The 18,979-nt window shown below is 39.4% G+C and overlaps 2 protein-coding genes across 2 annotated transcripts in view; one reads left to right on the forward strand and one right to left on the reverse strand.

Moving 5' to 3' along the window:
- Positions 1 to 2,755, forward strand: part of LOC107562056 (keratin, type I cytoskeletal 19-like) — a 4,350-nt gene extending 1,595 nt beyond the window's left edge. The window contains exons 2-7 of the mRNA XM_016246617.1: positions 1 to 801; positions 921 to 1,003; positions 1,555 to 1,711; positions 1,814 to 1,978; positions 2,084 to 2,209; positions 2,531 to 2,755. The exon at positions 1 to 801 is cut by the window's left edge and continues 18 nt beyond it. Of these exons, the coding sequence (XP_016102103.1) occupies positions 1 to 801; positions 921 to 1,003; positions 1,555 to 1,711; positions 1,814 to 1,978; positions 2,084 to 2,209; positions 2,531 to 2,755 (1,557 nt within the window). The remainder of the gene's footprint in view (positions 802 to 920; positions 1,004 to 1,554; positions 1,712 to 1,813; positions 1,979 to 2,083; positions 2,210 to 2,530) is intronic.
- A 3,597-nt stretch (positions 2,756 to 6,352) lies between these two features.
- On the reverse strand, positions 6,353 to 9,763 carry krt95 (keratin 95). Its single transcript, XM_016246618.1, has 8 exons — positions 9,290 to 9,763; positions 9,112 to 9,194; positions 7,660 to 7,816; positions 7,335 to 7,499; positions 7,078 to 7,203; positions 6,638 to 6,858; positions 6,524 to 6,532; positions 6,353 to 6,416 (listed from the first exon to the last, which is right to left on the reverse strand). The coding sequence occupies exons 1-8, from the start codon at positions 9,761 to 9,763 to the stop codon at positions 6,353 to 6,355; spliced, it is 1,299 nt and encodes a 432-aa protein (XP_016102104.1).
- Between the last annotated feature and the right edge of the window lie 9,216 nt (positions 9,764 to 18,979).

Genomic DNA, 18,979 nt, shown 5'->3' on the forward strand with positions numbered 1-18,979 from the left:
ACCTGCTCCGATACCTGTGTGAAGACTTGCTCTGAGAAGTGCCCCAAGACATGTTCCTTCACCTTCCCCAAAACCTGCTCCGATACCTGTGTGAAGACTTGCTCTGAGACCTGCCCCAAGACATGTTCCTTCACCTTCCCCAAAACCTGCTCCGATACCTGTGTGAAGACTTGCTCCTGCTCTGAGACCTGCCCCAAGACCTGCTCCGATATCTGTGTGAAGACTTGCTCTGAGACATGCTCCTTCACCTTCCCCAAGACCTGCTCCGATACTTGTGTGAAGACTTGCTCTGAGACCTGCTCTGAGACTTGCTCCTTCACCTTCCCCAAAACCTGCTCTGATACCTGTCTGAAGACTTCCTCTGAGACCTGCCCCAAGCCCTGCTCTGTCTCCAACCCCAAGTCCTCCTTCAGATCTTTCTCCATGACTTCAAAGTCCATAATCGGTCCTCGTCGTTGTGGTACAGTTGCACCTAAAGCTTACAGTGTCTATGGCTGTGGTTTTGGAGAAAAGACCCGCATCTCTACCTGCTCTTATCGTTCGAATGCTTGCTCCCCTTGTGGAAAATTTGGCGCAAGAATCATGACTGGAGGGTGTTATGACTACCTCCAGAAGAGCGAGAAGGCCACCATGCAAGACTTGAATGACCGTCTGGCTTCATACCTAGATAAGGTGCACTTTCTGGAGGCTGCCAATGCTACTCTGGAAAAGCAGATCCGGGAGTACAATGAAAAGAAGGGGCTGATCTGCCAGAGGGACTACAGCTGCTACTTCAAGACCATCGATTGCCTTCAGGAAAAGGTACAAAATGAAAGATTAGTAAAAAATTACTTTACTGTGAACAAATATAATACAAAATACATGTTTTATTATATATGATCTACATTTATAGTTTTCTTTGTCAATGATCTTCATTATAGATTAAAGATGCTACTGTCATCAATGGCAAAATCCTTCTGCAGATCGACAACACTAAACTGGCTGCTGAGGACTTCAAGATAAAGTGAGTTCTATAAAGGCAATTTAACATCTAGTTCTTTTGGAGCATTTGACATTTACAAACATTTTCATAAATTTGGGTTAACAAACCAAATTCTGTCTATCAATAGTAAGGTCTCATTGTGTCTCTTTTTAGAAAAAAAATCCCACAGTAAGGAATGCAATTTTTTTTACAAACAAATTATGAATATGATCAATATTATGGAACAATTTAGTCAATCAGCCGTTGGCTGGCAAATATATTAACACAAATGTATGGAAGCAAAAGTATGTATGTACATACATACATATACAGATGTTTAGCTATATACACTGATTGGTTATCTGATGAAACGTCTTTTTGTTTTAAAAGTTGTGAAATTACGTGATCTAGGACCTGTATACAGTGTGTAGCCTACATTGTAAAAACTTTGAAGTCCATCACTTTCAGCTTTGTTATCATAAAAGTCAATATGACATCTAGCTTGATTAGGGTTTGTATAGCTTTTTGCTTGTACATAGATCATAGTCAAGTTAAAACAGATTTTTTTCTTCTCTGATCATTCCACAAATCAGATATGAGAATGAGGCGATGATACGGCAGTGTGTAAAAGCTGACGTCAAAAACCTGCGTTGCATACTTGAGAAGACATGCCTGGCAAAACCAGACCTGGAGACACAGATCTGCGCTCTGCAGGAGGAGCTGGTGTATTTGAAGAAAACTCACCAGGAGGTTTGTAGCACAATAATTTTTTTTTCATTTTGAATGTTCTGAATGAAGATCAGGAACAGCAATAGTTTCCTAAGCCATAATGCTTGAGTCGTGTGTTTATAGGATGTGGCAGCACTACTGTGTCAGCTGACAGACAAAAAAGTGTGTGTGGAAGTGGATGCTGCTCCTCAGCAAGACCTGAACAAGGTTTTGGATGGCATCCGTTGTCATTACGAGACCATCATAGACAAACATTGCAGAGAACAGGAGTGCTGGTTCAAAGAGAAGGTGAGATTTCTGTCTGTCTGGTATTAAAGCAAGTAAAATAACATAGCTCAGTGACTCGTGAGTTGAATAGCTCACATGATGTGTCTGTTTGTGACTCTCTTTAAGATGGCAGATCTGTGTAAAGATGCTGCCACCAACACAGAGTGCCTAGAAACCTCCATATCAAAAATCTCAGATTTGCGACGCTCTTTGCTGAGTCTGGAGATCGAGCTACAGTCTCAAATCAGCATGGTGAGATGCAGTAAACACAGGATGTGACGGACAAAAAGTAAAAAATAGAAAAGGATTGTGAGAGGCAGTGAAAAGAGTTTTGCTAATACATTGGGTTAACTAATGTTAACTGTTAAGTGTTAACTGATAGCTGGATGTGTTAATCCGTGACTTCCAAAAATAAGTTGAGGCAAAGTGAATTGAGTCAGTATCTATTCTTAAGCACAAGTTTTCAGCATTGATCTTTAGATATGAGCAACTTTTAGCTAGCTGTTATCTGAGGTAAACCTAAACCTGATTTGATGTTGTTTTATTCATTAACTGCTCTCTTTACCCACACAGAAAGGAGCACTGGAGTGCTCACTGTTGGAAACAGAGGCTAGGTACAGCACTATGCTTGCAGGTTTCCAGAAACACATCAACACATATGAGGCAGAGCTTTGTCAGGTGCGCAGTGGCATTGAGCAGCAGGGCAGAGACTATGCTGCTCTCCTGGACATCAAGAGCCGTCTGGAGCAGGAGATCGCCACTTACAGGTGTCTCCTGGAAAAGCAGGACATTAAGTAAGTGCATCTTTTCATTTATAACAGTGCCACAGATAGTAGGTCTATAATATTGTATAATCTTTTATGTTATATAATTTATGTTATTTGTATATTTTCTTTTTTTCATTTCTAGGTCCTAAAAAGGTCATCTCTCTCTATATTTACTCTCTCTCTCTCTCTCTCTATGAATATATGGAGAATATATCAAATTAAATGTTTTTCTACCCTGCAGGTGGGCAGTGTAAACAATGTTTAGATTTTAAAGTGCAGATTTAAATACATAATTTACCATTAACTGTAAGACAATCATTGAGTGGCTGACTTGGAGATTTATTGTGTGCATTCCATATTAAAGTTCAGTCCCAATATTTTGGTGTCTGTTTTGTTATTTTTTCATGTTCATGCTTTTTTTCTTTTTTTTTTGCTTCTATCATCATGCAAAAGGAAACAAATGTCTTTACACAGTCTTTGTCATAGTTTTCCAAGCATTCACTGCATTTTTTCTTTTAGCGATCATGTGTAAACAGTTTCATGTGTTGAATGCTGGCACATTTACAGTAATATGTATGTATAGTGAAACGGATAGAGCTCACGCATAGTATGTAACAACTGAATTTTTACTACATATTCAAGTGTCATACAAACTTTGAATTGTTCTGAACACACTTTTCTTATATTGAAATAAACCTTTAATAGGTATACAGTAGTCAACTTTTGAAGTGTATCAAAAAAGTTCATCAAAGAATGCATTTTGGTTTTAGGACAACTTTTGATGAAAGGTTTTGATCCACTTCAAATGTTGACTACTATATACTGCTTATTAAGCGACACTGTTTTTATACTCATGTATATCTAAAACCTGGTTTTCAAAACTTTTCAGGCTCGACACCACCATCTTATCTTTGACACTCTTCATCTTCTCACATTATCTATTGTAAACATTCTTAAAGCATATAGCATAACTATACTGCTGATTACTAAAGTTTGATATTCTTGTAAGGCAGTTTCATCAGTTTCTCAGCAACAACAGACAGTTTTTGTAATTAATAAATAAATATGAACAAATGATTTTTCTTACAAAGAAATGTGCATATTTCAATTCCATCGCCAAAGCATAATAATCGGTTTAGCTGCACTAGAGAGCGTTGTGCGCAGCAGGTTGAGCAGCAGCGCTGATACTCATCATATAATAATTGCTGTTAATTGGGTTCATCGTCTGTTTTATTACGTCTTAAATGGATTTTTCCGTACATTTCTGCCATATGTACATTAACTGACTGCCACCACTGATAAGCTACCACTAAATATTGTAGAAACTTAATTTGCTGTAAAGTTGCTTTGCAATGATTTGTATCGTGAAAAACGCTGTACAAATAAACTTGACTAAGCTGTTTCACACATCAAATCTCAACACTGATAAAACAGGTCTACTACTTGTCGGTTCACCAAAAAATGCTCCTTTCTGTGTTGACAACGTTAACATTGCCGGGATCTTGGTTCGTCCGTAATATCGCTCGTTTACGTCCCTTCTTAAATATCAATGATGCTGAGACACTGGTTCATGCCTTCATTACTTCTCGACTCGACTACTGATTCTCTTTTCTATGGTCTACCAAACACAACATTAAATAAGCTCCAATATATCCAGAACTCTGCAGCTAGGGTTCTCACTTTTTCAAAGAAATCTTCTCACATTACTCCCGTCCTACACAGACTTCATTGGTTACCCATTCGTTTTCGTGTTCAATGCAAGATTCTCCTCATCACCTTCAAAGCACTTCATGGTCTCGCCCTCCCATATAGGCCTATTTCTGATCTCATTCATACTTACTCCCCAGTTCGCACACTACGCTCTTCAGATAGGCTACTGGTATGTAATTTCCAAGCCACAGGTTAGCATGGTTTGGTGGGCGAGCGTTTGATCTCTGCCCCCACACACTGGAATTCTATTAATAAAGAGCTTTTAGAATGTTAAAATCCTATAGAAATGAAACAAGCGAGTTAACGGGGGGAAAAAAACACTTCCACAATAGCAGCATGGTAGTGATCATATAGTGATCTCACACAGCTCTGGCAGCATGAGCACACATCTACATGTAGATATTCATCCACATTTGAACCGAGTGGACAATATGCTGTAATTACAGACTGATAAAAAAAAAAATCAAACCTGCTTTAAAACCCAGCAACATAACTGTAGCTGTATAACTTTACAACAGCAACACTGCTTTAACAAAAAAAGCAAACCAGCAAGAAAAATGCCCCCTAACTGCTCTCGCAGTACTTTGAAGTCATACATAGAATGGTCTGTGCAGTGCTGCTTCAAGCCAGACACCTACTTCACAGCGAGACTCAGTCTTTTATGTTTGACCAGCATCATATGACTTATTAATGGGGTCAAAAATCAGCTGTATATGAATTCAACCTATTTAAGACAGGCCTAAAATGTTTTAGGTGCAATGTTCTTGTCAAAATATTTGCATTGTCATGCTTTAAATGAATAGTTCACCCAAAAATGAAAATTCTGTCTTCATTTCCTTTCCCTTATGTCAGTTCAAACCTGTATGACTTTCTTTCTTCATTTGAACATAAAATGAGATCATGTGAGAAATGTTTTTGTTCATACAATGGTAACCAAAACGGTTTGGTTACCAACACAGATAGCAAGAACGTTTGGGCCAAATTTAGCTGCTAGCTGTAACATTTGGCCTAGGTATGGCATGGCTGAGCACATATGGGCCAAACTTTCACCATATATGCTTTGCCATGGCTTTAGAATTGGAGGGAATTTTTTTTGGGATGACTAGCCTATTTGTTTTGAGGCATGGTCCAGATGACAGCACACAACTGAGAGCCATATGTGGCTTGGCTATGGCACACCATATGTTAATTTATAGTTAACAGTTGGATTTTACTTGGAAAAACACACATAACCTGCTATAGTCATGTGTGGCAGGTTAGTGGCAGTCCACAACTCAGCCCATTCAACAATCAGTCTTCAAAATATCTTATGTTCCACAAAAGGTGAGTACATAATGACAGAATTTTCATTTTAAGGTGAATATCCATTTAAAATGTTAAATCTGTAAACTTCACTTTGCTGCGGCTTTTCCAAGGTTCTGTTTCTCCTCACATGTAAACTGTGTCTATCACTGAAACATGCAAATAGTATTAATACATAACTAATAAACTGCCTTAATAAAGTTATTTAAAGCTTACACTGTTACTGTAACCTATCAACATTTTCAAATCATGTGCAAATATAATTTACACTTTATTTTAAAAACAGCACCACCACCACCAACAAAATATATATAATTCATCTAAATCATAATCTCAGGTGGTGTTCTAGCATTGATTTATGGATTCTACAGAGTTAAAGTTTATCTTGCATAATGACTCTCATAGTCAGAATATCAATAGTTTTTAAAAAGTTGAATGTACTCATAAACAGTCAAAATCCACTCTTTGCAGATGCCCAAAATTCCTGAATAAATAAGATATACAAGACATGTTTCTCAATCAGTCTTTAATGGTGAGTTGTTAGACAGTCAGAGTGTTTAATACAATTGCACAACAAGGACCCTCCATTAGATTCTTTGTTTACATTTAACATTGTTCATATAACTTGTGTACATTTGAACATTGCGTCAGCTGGTGTCGCACACACAAATACCCCACCTGAAAGGGAGAGAAAAAGAGATTAATGAATAACATGCATCCTGAAGCTGACCCAAACAACCCCCACAACCACAATATACTGCATAAAGAGGTATTTGAATTATCCTGTTCTTGAGTCCTATAAGAGGGGGAAAAGATTAGTGCATTAGTGGAGTCATTTCAGAAAAACATAATGCAACAGCCATTTTCAAGCACCCAACACTAAATAAAAAGATGCGCTTACTTAATGTCCTGCTTTTCCAGGAGACACCTGTAAGTGGCGATCTCCTGCTCCAGACGGCTCTTGATGTCCAGGAGAGCAGCATAGTCTCTGCCCTGCTGCTCAATGCCACTGCGCACCTGACAAAGCTCTGCCTCATATGTGTTGATATGTTTCTGGAAACCTGCAAGCATAGTGCTGTACCTAGCCTCTGTTTCCAACAGTGAGCACTCCAGTGCTCCTTTCTGTGTGGGTAAAGAGGCGGAAAGAAAACTCATTATATTAATTCATAAGTAATTAATAAGTAACCATTTACAAAGTTGGCAAGTGTATGATGACCTAGTGTTTTAAAATCTGTTTAGATTATAAAAATCGTGTAGTGTATTCCAACCTTTGAGCTCAAATTTGTCAGGCTAGTCCATCTAATGCGCCTGTGTATTCTAACAAACAGATGATTTCCTCACCATGCTGATTTGAGACTGGAGCTCGATCTCCAGGCACTGCAAGGTACGCCGCAAATCTGAGATCTGTGACCTAGAGGTTTCTAGGCACTCTGTATTGCTGGCCACATCTTTGCACAGTTGTGCCGTCTTAAAGAGAGTCATAAACACACACCACTGTCATACTGTACTGTAATGTATTCTCAGGAGTCTGGTAAAATATATGACGTCAAATTACCATCCACCTAGAGGACTCAAAGAAATAGCGGATGAAGTCTCACCTTCTCTTTGAACCAGCACTCCTGTTCTCTGCTGTGTTTGTCTATGATGTTCTCATAATGACAACGGATTTCTTCCAAAACCTTGTTCAGGTCTTGCTGAGGAGCAGCATCCACTTCCACACACACTTTTGTGTCTGCCAGCTGACACAGTAGTGCTGCCACATCCTATAAACACACATGACTCAAGCATTGATTCTTGACTAACACATTTTTATTTAAAACGATAAAAAAAACATCATTCCACACCAAGCTAGGCTTCATATTGCTTATGGCCCAAAGACCAGTTATGCATAATTTAATCTGAGACAGGCAAACTACTTCAAACCTCCTGGTGGTTCTTCTTCAAAGATGCTAGATCTTCCTGCAGACTCTCGATCTTTATCTCCAGGTCGGCCTTTGTCAGGGTCGCCTGGTCCAGCAAGCGCCGCAGGTTAGCGATGTCGGCCTCCACATACTGTTGCACTGCTAACTCATGCTCATATCTAAATGTTGTACAGGAAGGCAAACAAACTCACCATTCATGTATGAAACACAATCTCTTAAAGGGATAATTCACCCAAAAAAGAAAATTCTGTCATTAATTACTCACCCTCACGTCGTTCCAAACCCATAAGACTTTCGTTCATCTTCGGAACACAAATTAAGATATTTTTGATTCAATCGGAGAGCTTTCTGACCCTGCATAGACAGCAACGAAACTACCACATTCAAGGCCCAGAGAGGTAGTAAGGAAAGGTGACCAGACGTGCCACTTCCCGGGGACACATTCTGCACAGGATTTCTAAATTGTCTAAAATAACTGTTGGTTGTTTGCACTGCGCCGATCGATCGTTGTATGACATCAAAATACCGCAAGAGCTCTAGAGAGCAGAGCAGATGGCTCCATGCTTTCAAATCACTCTCGTGGTACTTTGATGTCATACAATGATCAATTGGCGCAGTGCAGACACCTGGAAGTGTGAATTGGCATGTCTGGTCATCTTATAGTAAGGACATCATTAAAATGGTCCATGTGACATCAGTGGTTCAACCATAATTTTACAAATTTATGAGAAAAATTTTTGTGCACAAAGAAAACAAAAACATTATGACTTTATTCAACTATTTATTCAATTAATTTATTCTCTTCTGTGTCAGTCTTTGACGTGCATTCACAGAGTACCACGACGCATGTGATGCTGCTAACGCAGGAGCCGGATTTCTGACGGAGAACCCGGAGAGGCTGAGGCTTGTTTACAAGCAGAGGAAGATGAATGCTGAACATGAAACAGCCTTCGTAAAAATGTCAGAAAACAGAAAGGATGACTTGCTATTTTTTGCCCAGCCTTACTTAACATGAACCAGAATATACAGTTGGACCTGCTACGCTCCTGTGTTTGCAGCACCACACGCATGAGTTGTGATACTCGTGTGAACGCGCATCGAAGACTGACACGAAAGAGAAGAAATGGTTGAATAAAGTCGTTATTTTTTTCTTTGCACACAAAAAGTGTTCTCATAACTTTGTAAAATAATGGTTGAACCACTGATGTCACATGGACAATTTTAATGATGTCCTTACTAGTTTTCTGGGTCTTGTATGTGGTAGTTGTGTTGCTGTCTGTGGGAGGGTCAGAAGCTCTCGGATTTCATCAAAAATACCTTAATTTGTGTTCCGAAGATGAACAAAGGTCTTAAGGGTTTCGAAGTTTCATTTTTGGGTGAACTATCCTTTTAATAGTTTACGCTAAAGCTATGAAGCTATGGTTACAGAGGAATGTTATTTGAGAGAACTAACTTGATCCTGAAGTCATCAGCAGCCAGTTTAGAGTTGTCGATCTGCAGGAGGATGTTGGCGTTGTTGATGGTAGCAGCTTCAATCTACAATGTAGAACATTGATATAAAATATATTAATGCAGTGCATACTATAAATGTTTTCCATCATTCCATCCCTTAAAAAAAGTATCAGGAGTACCTTTTCCTTCAGGCAATTGATGCTGTTCCAGTAGGCGCTGTAGTCCCTCTGGCAGATCGGCCCTTTCTTCTCATAATACTCGCGGATCTGCCTCTCCAAATTGGCATTGGCAGCCTCCAGCGAGCGCACCTTCTCCAGGTAGGACGCCAGACGGTGGTTCAGGTTCTGCATGGTGCACTTCTCATTCAGCTGGATGTAGTCGCAGTTCCCGAGCATGATTCTGAATCCTCTGCTGTTCGGTTTGCCATTATATACGTCTCCTCCACCGATTTTGCACTGCAGATTTGGATAGCAACCAACTCTGCGATAACAGGAGGAAGAGATGCGGGTGCTTCCTCCAAAACCACAGCCATAAACACTGTAGGCTTTGGGTCCGCAAGGAGTACCTGTACCACAGCGAATCGGAGTGACTATGGACTTAGAAACCATGCTCTTGGGACTGAGGCAGGATGATGTACGGAGAGAGCAAGACATGGTGTGTGGATACAGAGATGAGATGAAACCAGAGAGGAAACCGTTAGAGTTCTCCTGACGAAGATGGGACCTTTGAGCCCCATGAACCAGAATATACAGTTGGACCTGCTACGCTCCTGTGTTTGCAGCACCACACGCATGAGTTGTGATACTCGTGTGAACGCGCATCGAAGACTGACACGAAAGAGAAGAAATGGTTGAATAAAGTCGTTATTTTTTTCTTTGCACACAAAAAGTGTTCTCATAACTTTGTAAAATAATGGTTGAACCACTGATGTCACATGGACAATTTTAATGATGTCCTTACTAGTTTTCTGGGTCTTGTATGTGGTAGTTGTGTTGCTGTCTGTGGGAGGGTCAGAAGCTCTCGGATTTCATCAAAAATACCTTAATTTGTGTTCCGAAGATGAACAAAGGTCTTAAGGGTTTCGAAGTTTCATTTTTGGGTGAACTATCCTTTTAATAGTTTACGCTAAAGCTATGAAGCTATGGTTACAGAGGAATGTTATTTGAGAGAACTAACTTGATCCTGAAGTCATCAGCAGCCAGTTTAGAGTTGTCGATCTGCAGGAGGATGTTGGCGTTGTTGATGGTAGCAGCTTCAATCTACAATGTAGAACATTGATATAAAATATATTAATGCAGTGCATACTATAAATGTTTTCCATCATTCCATCCCTTAAAAAAAGTATCAGGAGTACCTTTTCCTTCAGGCAATTGATGCTGTTCCAGTAGGCGCTGTAGTCCCTCTGGCAGATCGGCCCTTTCTTCTCATAATACTCGCGGATCTGCCTCTCCAAATTGGCATTGGCAGCCTCCAGCGAGCGCACCTTCTCCAGGTAGGACGCCAGACGGTGGTTCAGGTTCTGCATGGTGCACTTCTCATTCAGCTGGATGTAGTCGCAGTTCCCGAGCATGATTCTGAATCCTCTGCTGTTCGGTTTGCCATTATATACGTCTCCTCCACCGATTTTGCACTGCAGATTTGGATAGCTTCCTTCAAAACCACAGCCATAAACACTGTAGGCTTTGGGTCCGCAAGGAGTACCTGTACCACAGCGAATCGGAGTGACTATGGACTTAGAAACCATGCTCTTGGGACTGAGGCAGGATGATGTACGGAGAGAGCAAGACATGGTGTGTGGATACAGAGATGAGATGAAACCAGAGAGGAAACCGTTAGAGTTCTCCTGACGAAGATGGGACCTTTGAGCCCAGCTCTGACCTCTTATAGAGATGAAGATCCAGGGCGGCTCCTGCAATTTGTGGGAGAAGGAGGCAGGGTGTGTGTGTGGAAGTGTTCTGTGCCAACCTTTGACAGTTAAGGGCAAAAAAAGGAGGTTATGCATGTATAAGGTTATGCAAGGTTAGATTTTCTAAAGTGAACATATTTAGTAAAAAACTGAATGACACTTTTGGTTATTTATTGTTCATTTAAAATTATATATCTCCTTTATTATCATACACTAGTCAACATTTGAAGTGGATCAAAGTTGTCCTAAAACCTAAAACCAAAATAAAAGCTTTTGTTTACATAATATATGTTTGTGTAATGTGTATATTTATTATGTATATATAAATACACACACATGCATGTATATATTTAAGTTTATACATGTATACATTTAAAATATTTATATATAATAGCAATTATATGAATATAAATATATACATGGAAATATTTTCAAAATATATACTGTATATGTGTGTTTTTATACTGTATATACATAATAAATATACACAGTATACACACATATTATATAAACAAAAACTTTTATTTAGGATGCGATTAATCACGATTAATCCTTTCACAGGACTAATATATATGTGTGTGTGTGTGTGTGTGTGTGTGTGTGTGTGTGTGTGTGTGTGTGTGTGTGTTCCATTGGCAGCATGCAAATGTTTTGTTGGTTTGAATGCATTCATTAAAAATAAAATATTTATCCAAATATTAATCTTGGTGTGGCCAGGCCATAAGTGTGTGAGCAAAATATCAGAATTATTGCGTTTAGGGTTGCTTGTGCACAAGCACAAAATGAAAGAAAACGAAATTTTAACTAATTCCTTGAATGGCACAGTAGGTTTCATTTTGTTCTGTTGAGAATTATAGTGATTTTTTTTTTCTTTTGAGAAATCATCCAATGCACAGTGAATATTTCACAGCAAAGACAACGTTACAGTTTACAAGCATTCAGTGGGTTTAGTTATGTTGTATTTGATCTGTAAGCCATTGCAATAATAAATCTTCAGTTTTATGGCGCTGGTGTGGAAGTATCATGGGTAAGGTCACAAACTGAAGCTTTCTCTGATGTGCTCAAGTGGCACATTTCTGAGGTCACCTTATTTTCTCTGCTATATGATTGAGCTGATAACACTTTCTCATAAGTGGACTAAACCCCTTTAAAATGTCTGACCTGTGTAGTCGAACACCTGCTTTTATTTGGCTATGAAAATGACCAGTTGGAATTGCTTCAGTGACTGTAGAGAAAATTATAGCCTCACCCATGTCTGGTTTTAAATTAAGCTATGATTTAGTGTAGTTAAATGATTAGTGCATCGTAGTTTTGAATAGTATAATTGATCACTCATTAGGTTGTTAAGAGTCACTAGGGCTAGATTAACAAGGTGTCGTTCATTTAATCAATTATGTTCTGGTTATAGTAATAGTACATTAAGATTAAAAATAAAGATTATAATTTACTATAACCCTCCCTATGAAGTAGGATAAAACTACAGTCAGAAGACTGTCTGTACTTGACATTAAGTGTAATGTTTAGATAAAAATAAAATTATTTGAGACATATAGTACAACAAAACAGACAAAACAAAATGTGCTGTAAAACTCCTCCATCGGACTGTACATTTCTTCAGAATGTTTTACAGTTATCAACTGCATTGAATTCAACTTGAAGTTATTTTCCACTTCTTGATGCAAAATGCATACAATGACCATGTCTATCAAAATTTGTGACATTTATGTGAACTACACTTAATCTTTATTTGTAGATGAATTTTTTATTGTAGAACTTTCAAAATAAAAGAAATGACATTTGAATGGTCCTATAACACTAGCATTCTCTATTCATTTTCTATTAAATCTTTTGTTTTCTTTTTATTTATACTTGCTACGTGTACTGTGTTAGACTAACCAGGACTTGCCACTGCACTATTGTCCTCATTTGTAAGTCACTTTGGATAAAAGCGTCTGCTAAATGTAAATGTAATTTTTTTCTCAGTTCTAAAAAAATGCTTACTGGCACTGAGAAATTAGAGCTTAGCCAATTATTGTTATTCATTCACTAATTGCGGTGGTATTGGGGTCAGGCAGTCCTCTTATTAGTGCTTTAAGTTGATTGTTGTGGTCCTTGCACAGATGCTCCTGAGCCAGATGTTAGAGGGAGTATGTTCATAGATCCTAGCATCTGTGATCTGTTAGTAAGCAAATCAAGATTACGTTATATAGTGTGCCTGAGGATGACGTGTAAGTAAACTGTAAGGGGTCTGGTATGGGTGGGACAGTGACATTGATGCTGGTCATGACAAGCCCTCAAAGCACTTCATGATGATAGGTCAGAGTGCTACAGGGTTGTAGTCATTAAAGTAGGTTATTGTTGAATTCTTGGGTGCAGGGATGATTAGGTTTTTAATTTAGATAATTAACTGTCAAGCATCTGTATGAAATGACACGAACAATCATAGGTGTGTATCAAACAGGAATTTTTTAGATGTGTTATACAGGTTTATTTCCTCGTTTTTATTCTCTGTTGCTACACAGTCTTTATGTTTAACAGCTTGTCAAAATAATTGCCTTTAATGTGTTAGAACTCGATTTAAAGAAATGATCAACCAATCTGTAAGTGAAACCATAATTTTCTTATAAGCTTAATAAGAATTAAATAGATTAAATAGTTCTTGGGCTCTTTTTCCACTGCTAAACACTTTTTGCACAGGTTTCATACATAATAAATCATTTGTGATTATTATAGATAACCAGTGAAGCCACTGAACCCAGGTGACATACTCAAAAACCCAATGCTCAGAAACCCAATGTAGCCACATGTTTGACCATGTTCCATTTAAAAGCTGAGAACGATATCTATAAAACTCCATGCCATGCGATTATGTTTAGAAGAGGCTCTAAAATGCTAACTAATATTTACTCACATATTCTAAGCACCCATTCAGTCTTTACTGTCCAGTATACTGTCCGTTACTGCCCCATTCATGTTCATCTCCCCTCTACACATTAATATCTATCTGGCTAGGATATATGACAAAGTATTATTCTTTTGTCTTTATTATATTTGCTAACCACTTTCTATTCACAAGCCCTTCTTTAAAAAAAAGAAAGATTTCACTGATCTTGTATTTACTTAAAATTTGTCATAAAACAATCGCTCCTGCCATCAGGTACATATAGGGATAGCTAGCATGTTAGCTTAGCATAGCATCAAAACACAACAGTTTTTTGGACTAAAACAGTGTTTTCACTCCAAGCTCACTTTACAACGTTAAACACATGTTTTTTAAATAAATTCTTTCTGTGATCTGATGTGGCTTCTTATTATAAAATGAGGCAAAAATATATTTTATAGTGTTACCATGATAAATGCTATGTCGATTAGTATTGCATTATGAATATAACTTAAACCCAAGATGGCTTGAAGAACACAGATAAACCAACCATATATTGTGTATAATGGTGTATAATATATTGTGTATAATAGTGACATCAAGCTCACCAAGAGCGATGCGATTTGTGGAAAGAGGTGGTTGTAAAAAATAACTACTAACTACATTTTAGCTGTCCCGGTTTAAATACGTGTAGTGTTTTTGAGCTCCATCTCATGTGTTGTTTTCAAGAGTTGCAGATGAGGAGGGAGTGTTTGAGAGAAAAAGAAGAAAATGTGAAAAAAGAAGAGGAGAAACTCAGGCAGTTAAACTGGAAAATGATAGGAAGCTGCAAGGCAACATTCTGAAACAACTACATGAATAAGATGATTAGAACGTTCTTGCCCAAGAGATCATTGCACTCTTTCTTGCTCAGCAGCTTTGTAGCTGATATGCAAGAGCAAAGCTGCTGTTGTAAAGCTATACAGCTACAGTTGTGTTGCTGGGTTTTAAAGCAGGTTTGATTTTTTTTATCAGTCTGTATTTACAGCAATTTCACTGTCCACTCGGTTCAAATGTGGATGAATATCTACATGTAGATGTGTGCTCATGCTGCCAGAGCTGTGTGAGATCACTGTAAGATCACTACCATGCTGCTTTTGTGGAGGTGTTTTTATTTTCGTTAACTCACTTGTTTAATTTCTATAGGTTTTTAACATTCTAAAAGCTCTTTATTCCAAAGATACTACAAGCTAGTCAGTGTGTTCAGTAGCTGTAATGTATTGTAAGTTGCTTCAGAGGCACAAGGTTGCAAGTGTTACAACAATAATAAAAGAGTGCATTGACATAAAAAAGCTAATTTAATTTAGGTACTTAAGTACTTTTAAAAGCAAGTACAGTGTCCAGATTGGGCAAGTATTTAGCAGGATTGTTTTTTACACTGGCTTTAAATTTAATTGTATTAGTTTGATCTTTCCTTTTCCTATAATCATAATGGTCAATGAAACCTATATATTACATACGACTGAATTATAATTAATGAAGATTCAGTGTGCAATCACTGGGCCTGCCCAGTCAAGAGATATTTAAAATGTTTACAGTCTATGATTAAAACATTTATGATTTAAAGTGTGAAACAGCGCCTCCGTCTGGTCAAGAAATGCAGACGCTGCATACGAAGAGAAATATCACATATCTTCCAGAGAGAGGCGATATAATACCAATCGTTTGACATGACATACAGTAGTGTCCCTAATGTTAACAAACAAGTTCAACGTCGCAAATGGCACAGCTGAATTTTTTTTTTAATGTTACACATTTGAAGGTGAGACAATGTCATTATTTGGAGTTGGCAAGCGTGAAACGATTTTATTATTATTCAATTTTTTATCATATTTTTAATCTCTATATAAAAAAAAACTCATTCATTATAAATGTTTCTTTCACTGTCATCATGCGGATACAAACGCAAAAGTCGGGGTCTCGCTGTCTCGCTCAGGCTGCGCTGCAGTGTCTATTCACAGGCGCGACCCCACTACTGATCGACACGGGGGCTTTGACCTGCTCCGTCTCCGACCTGGGCCGGTTGACCCCTCCTTAGACGACCTGGTGGTCCCGAGCTCCCCCAGGAGCACCATATCGATACCGAACTTAGTGCGGACACCCGATCGACACAGTCCACTGCAGCCGAGAAGAAGCCCTGAGCTCCAGCGATCCTCCAGCCTCAGCCTCCCAGCAGCTTGGATTACAGCGCCGCCACTGAACCCGACGAGAGCCGCGAGTATCAGCGCTGCTGCTCAACCTGCTGCGCACAGCGCCCTCTAGTGCAGATAAACAGAAATACGTTTTTAAACGTCTTTGGTATATTTTCACAAGTCAGTGGAATATTTTGAAAGTTTTACTCCCCAAGCACATCATCAAAACTGCATCTAATCGACTCACAAAGTACATTTTCACCACATCTAGTTGCTTCATCTAGATACGCCATTTATGTCAAAGTAAAAACCAATTATTTGCAATCAGAATGAGCTTTATTGCCAGGCATGTTTACACACACGAGGAATTTGTTTTCGTGACAGAAGCTTCCACAGTGCAACAGAATGACAGTGACAGAACAAAAAACACATAAAATATCACATATCTTCCAGAGAGAGGCGATATAATACCAATCGTTTGACATGACATATAGTAGTGTCCCTAATGTTAACAAACAAGTTCAACGTCGCAAATGGCACAGCTGAATTTTTTTTTTTTAATGTTACACATTTGAAGGTGAGACAATGTCATTATTTGGAGTTGGCAAGCGTGAAACGATTTTATTATTATTCAATTTTTTATCATATTTTTAATCTCTATATAAAAAAAAACTCATTCATTATAAATGTTTCTTTCACTGTCATCATGCGGATACAAACGCAAAAGTCGGGGTCTCGCTGTCTCGCTCAGGCTGCGCTGCAGTGTCTATTCACAGGCGCGACCCCACTACTGATCGACACGGGGGCTTTGACCTGCTCCGTCTCCGACCTGGGCCGGTTGACCCCTCCTTAGACGACCTGGTGGTCCCGAGCTCCCCCAGGAGCACCATATCGATACCGAACTTAGTGCGGACACCCGATCGACACAGTCCACTGCAGCCCAGAAGAAGCCCTGAGCTCCAGCGATCCTCCAGCCTCAGCCTCCCAGCAGCTTGGATTACAGCGCCGCCACTGAACCCGACGAGAGCCGCGAGTATCAGCGCTGCTGCTCAACCTGCTGCGCACAGCGCCCTCTAGTGCAGATAAACAGAAATACGTTTTTAAACGTCTTTGGTATATTTTCACAAGTCAGTGGAATATTTTGAAAGTTTTACTCCCCAAGCACATCATCAAAACTGCATCTAATCGACTCACAAAGTACATTTTCACCACATCTAGTTGCTTCATCTAGATACGCCATTTATGTCAAAGTAAAAACCAATTATTTGCAATCAGAATGAGCTTTATTGCCAGGCATGTTTACACACACGAGGAATTTGTTTTCGTGACAGAAGCTTCCACAGTGCAACAGAATGACAGTGACAGAACAAAAAACACATAATAAAAAATTTAAAATAGAACAAGTAAATAAGGAGTACAAATATACAAATCGACAATTGCATGTACGGGTATATAACAATAGACAGTTGTATGTACAGGTATATTATGTGCAAATTGAAATGTAGACTGAGTGTGTGTGTTAGATAAATAAGTGTATGAGTGAATAAATAGTGTGTGTTCCACAGTTATTGTCAAGTGTTCATGAGATGGATGGCCTGAGGGAAGAAACTGTTCCTGTGTCTGGTCGTTCTGGTGCTCAGAGCTCTGTAGCGTCGACCAGATGGCAACAGTTCAAAGAGGGAGTGAGCTGGATGTGAGGGGTCCAGAGTGATTCTGCCAGCCCTTTTGCTCACTCTGGACGAGTACAGTTCTTGGAGAGAAGGGAGGATTGTACCAATGATTCGCTCAGCAGTCCGGACTACCCTCTGAAGTCTTCTGAGGTCAGATTTGGTAGCTGAGCTGAACCAGACAGTTATTGAAGTGCAGAGGACGGATTCAATAATGGCGGAGTAGAACTGTTTCAGCAGCTCCTGTGGCAGGTTGAACTTCCTCAGCTGGTGAAGGAAGTACAACCTCTGCTGGGCCTTTTTAACAATGTGAGTGTCCCACTTCAGGTCCTGAGAGATTGTGGTGCCCAGGAACCTGAATGACTCCACTGCAGCCACAGTGCTTGTCCATGATGGTGAGTGGGGGGAGTGCAGGGGGGTTTCTCCTGAAGTCCACGGTCATCTCCACAGTTTTGAGCGTGTTGAGCTCCAGGTTGTTGAGACTGCACCAGACAGCCAGCTCTTTAACCTCCTGTCTGTAAGCAGACTCGTCTCCATCCTGAATGAGGCCGATGAGTGTGGTGTCATCTGCAAACTTCAGGAGCTTGACAGAGGGGTCTTTAGACGTGCAGTCGTTGGTGTAGAGGGAGAAGAGCAGTGGGGAGAGGACGCAGCCCTGAGGAGCTCCAGTGCTGATGGTGCGGGTGTTGGATGTGAGTTTTCCCAGCCTCACTAGCTGCTGTCTGTCTGTCAGGAAGCTGTTGATCCACTGACAGACGGAGGTGGGCACGGAGAGCTGAGTTAGTTTGGGCAGGAGGAAGTTTGGGATGATGAAAACATGATGAGGTGGGATGATGAGAACATCTAGTCTACTACTTTATTAACCCCACAAGGGGCAATCTCATTGCATCTAGTGCGCTCTCTATCATGTAACCGCATCAGACGATCGAAGCGCTGGTAAAACATCATGTGACACTGAAGACTGGAGTAATGATGCTGAAAATTCGTGTTAGGTATAAACGGAGGTCGGAGCCAGCTCCAAATGGGTGGGACTTGTAGCGAATCAGCTCATGGGGAAATATGAATAATTAACCATAACTAGTTATAATTAACTATTCATATTTTAGATCCACTGTAGATATTTAGCTGACCACTCAGGGTCAACCGTCTTGTCAATTCTAAGAACGTTAATTTCCTGGTTAAAGGAAATAACTTTCTTACTGTACAATTCTATAAGTTTGTAACATAAATCTGCATGATTATTG

The sequence above is a fragment of the Sinocyclocheilus grahami genome, unplaced genomic scaffold (genome assembly GCF_001515645.1).
Source record: "Sinocyclocheilus grahami isolate Dianchi unplaced genomic scaffold, SAMN03320097.WGS_v1.1 scaffold804.1, whole genome shotgun sequence".
In the NCBI taxonomy this organism is placed as follows: domain Eukaryota; kingdom Metazoa; phylum Chordata; class Actinopteri; order Cypriniformes; family Cyprinidae; genus Sinocyclocheilus; species Sinocyclocheilus grahami.

What these genes read in the sequence shown, in the direction of transcription:
- krt95 (XM_016246618.1), bottom strand. Translation starts at nt 9,763, where the DNA reads ATGTCTTGCTCTCTCCGTACATCATCCTGCCTCAGTCCCAAGAGCATG. An exon ending in TCAATTGCCTGAAGGAAAAG is followed by an intron (nt 9,195 to 9,289) that starts GTACTCCTGATA and finishes TCTACATTGTAG; the next exon opens with ATTGAAGCTGCTACCATCAA. An exon ending in GCTGATGACTTCAGGATCAA is followed by an intron (nt 7,817 to 9,111) that starts GTTAGTTCTCTC and finishes TACAACATTTAG; the next exon opens with ATATGAGCATGAGTTAGCAG.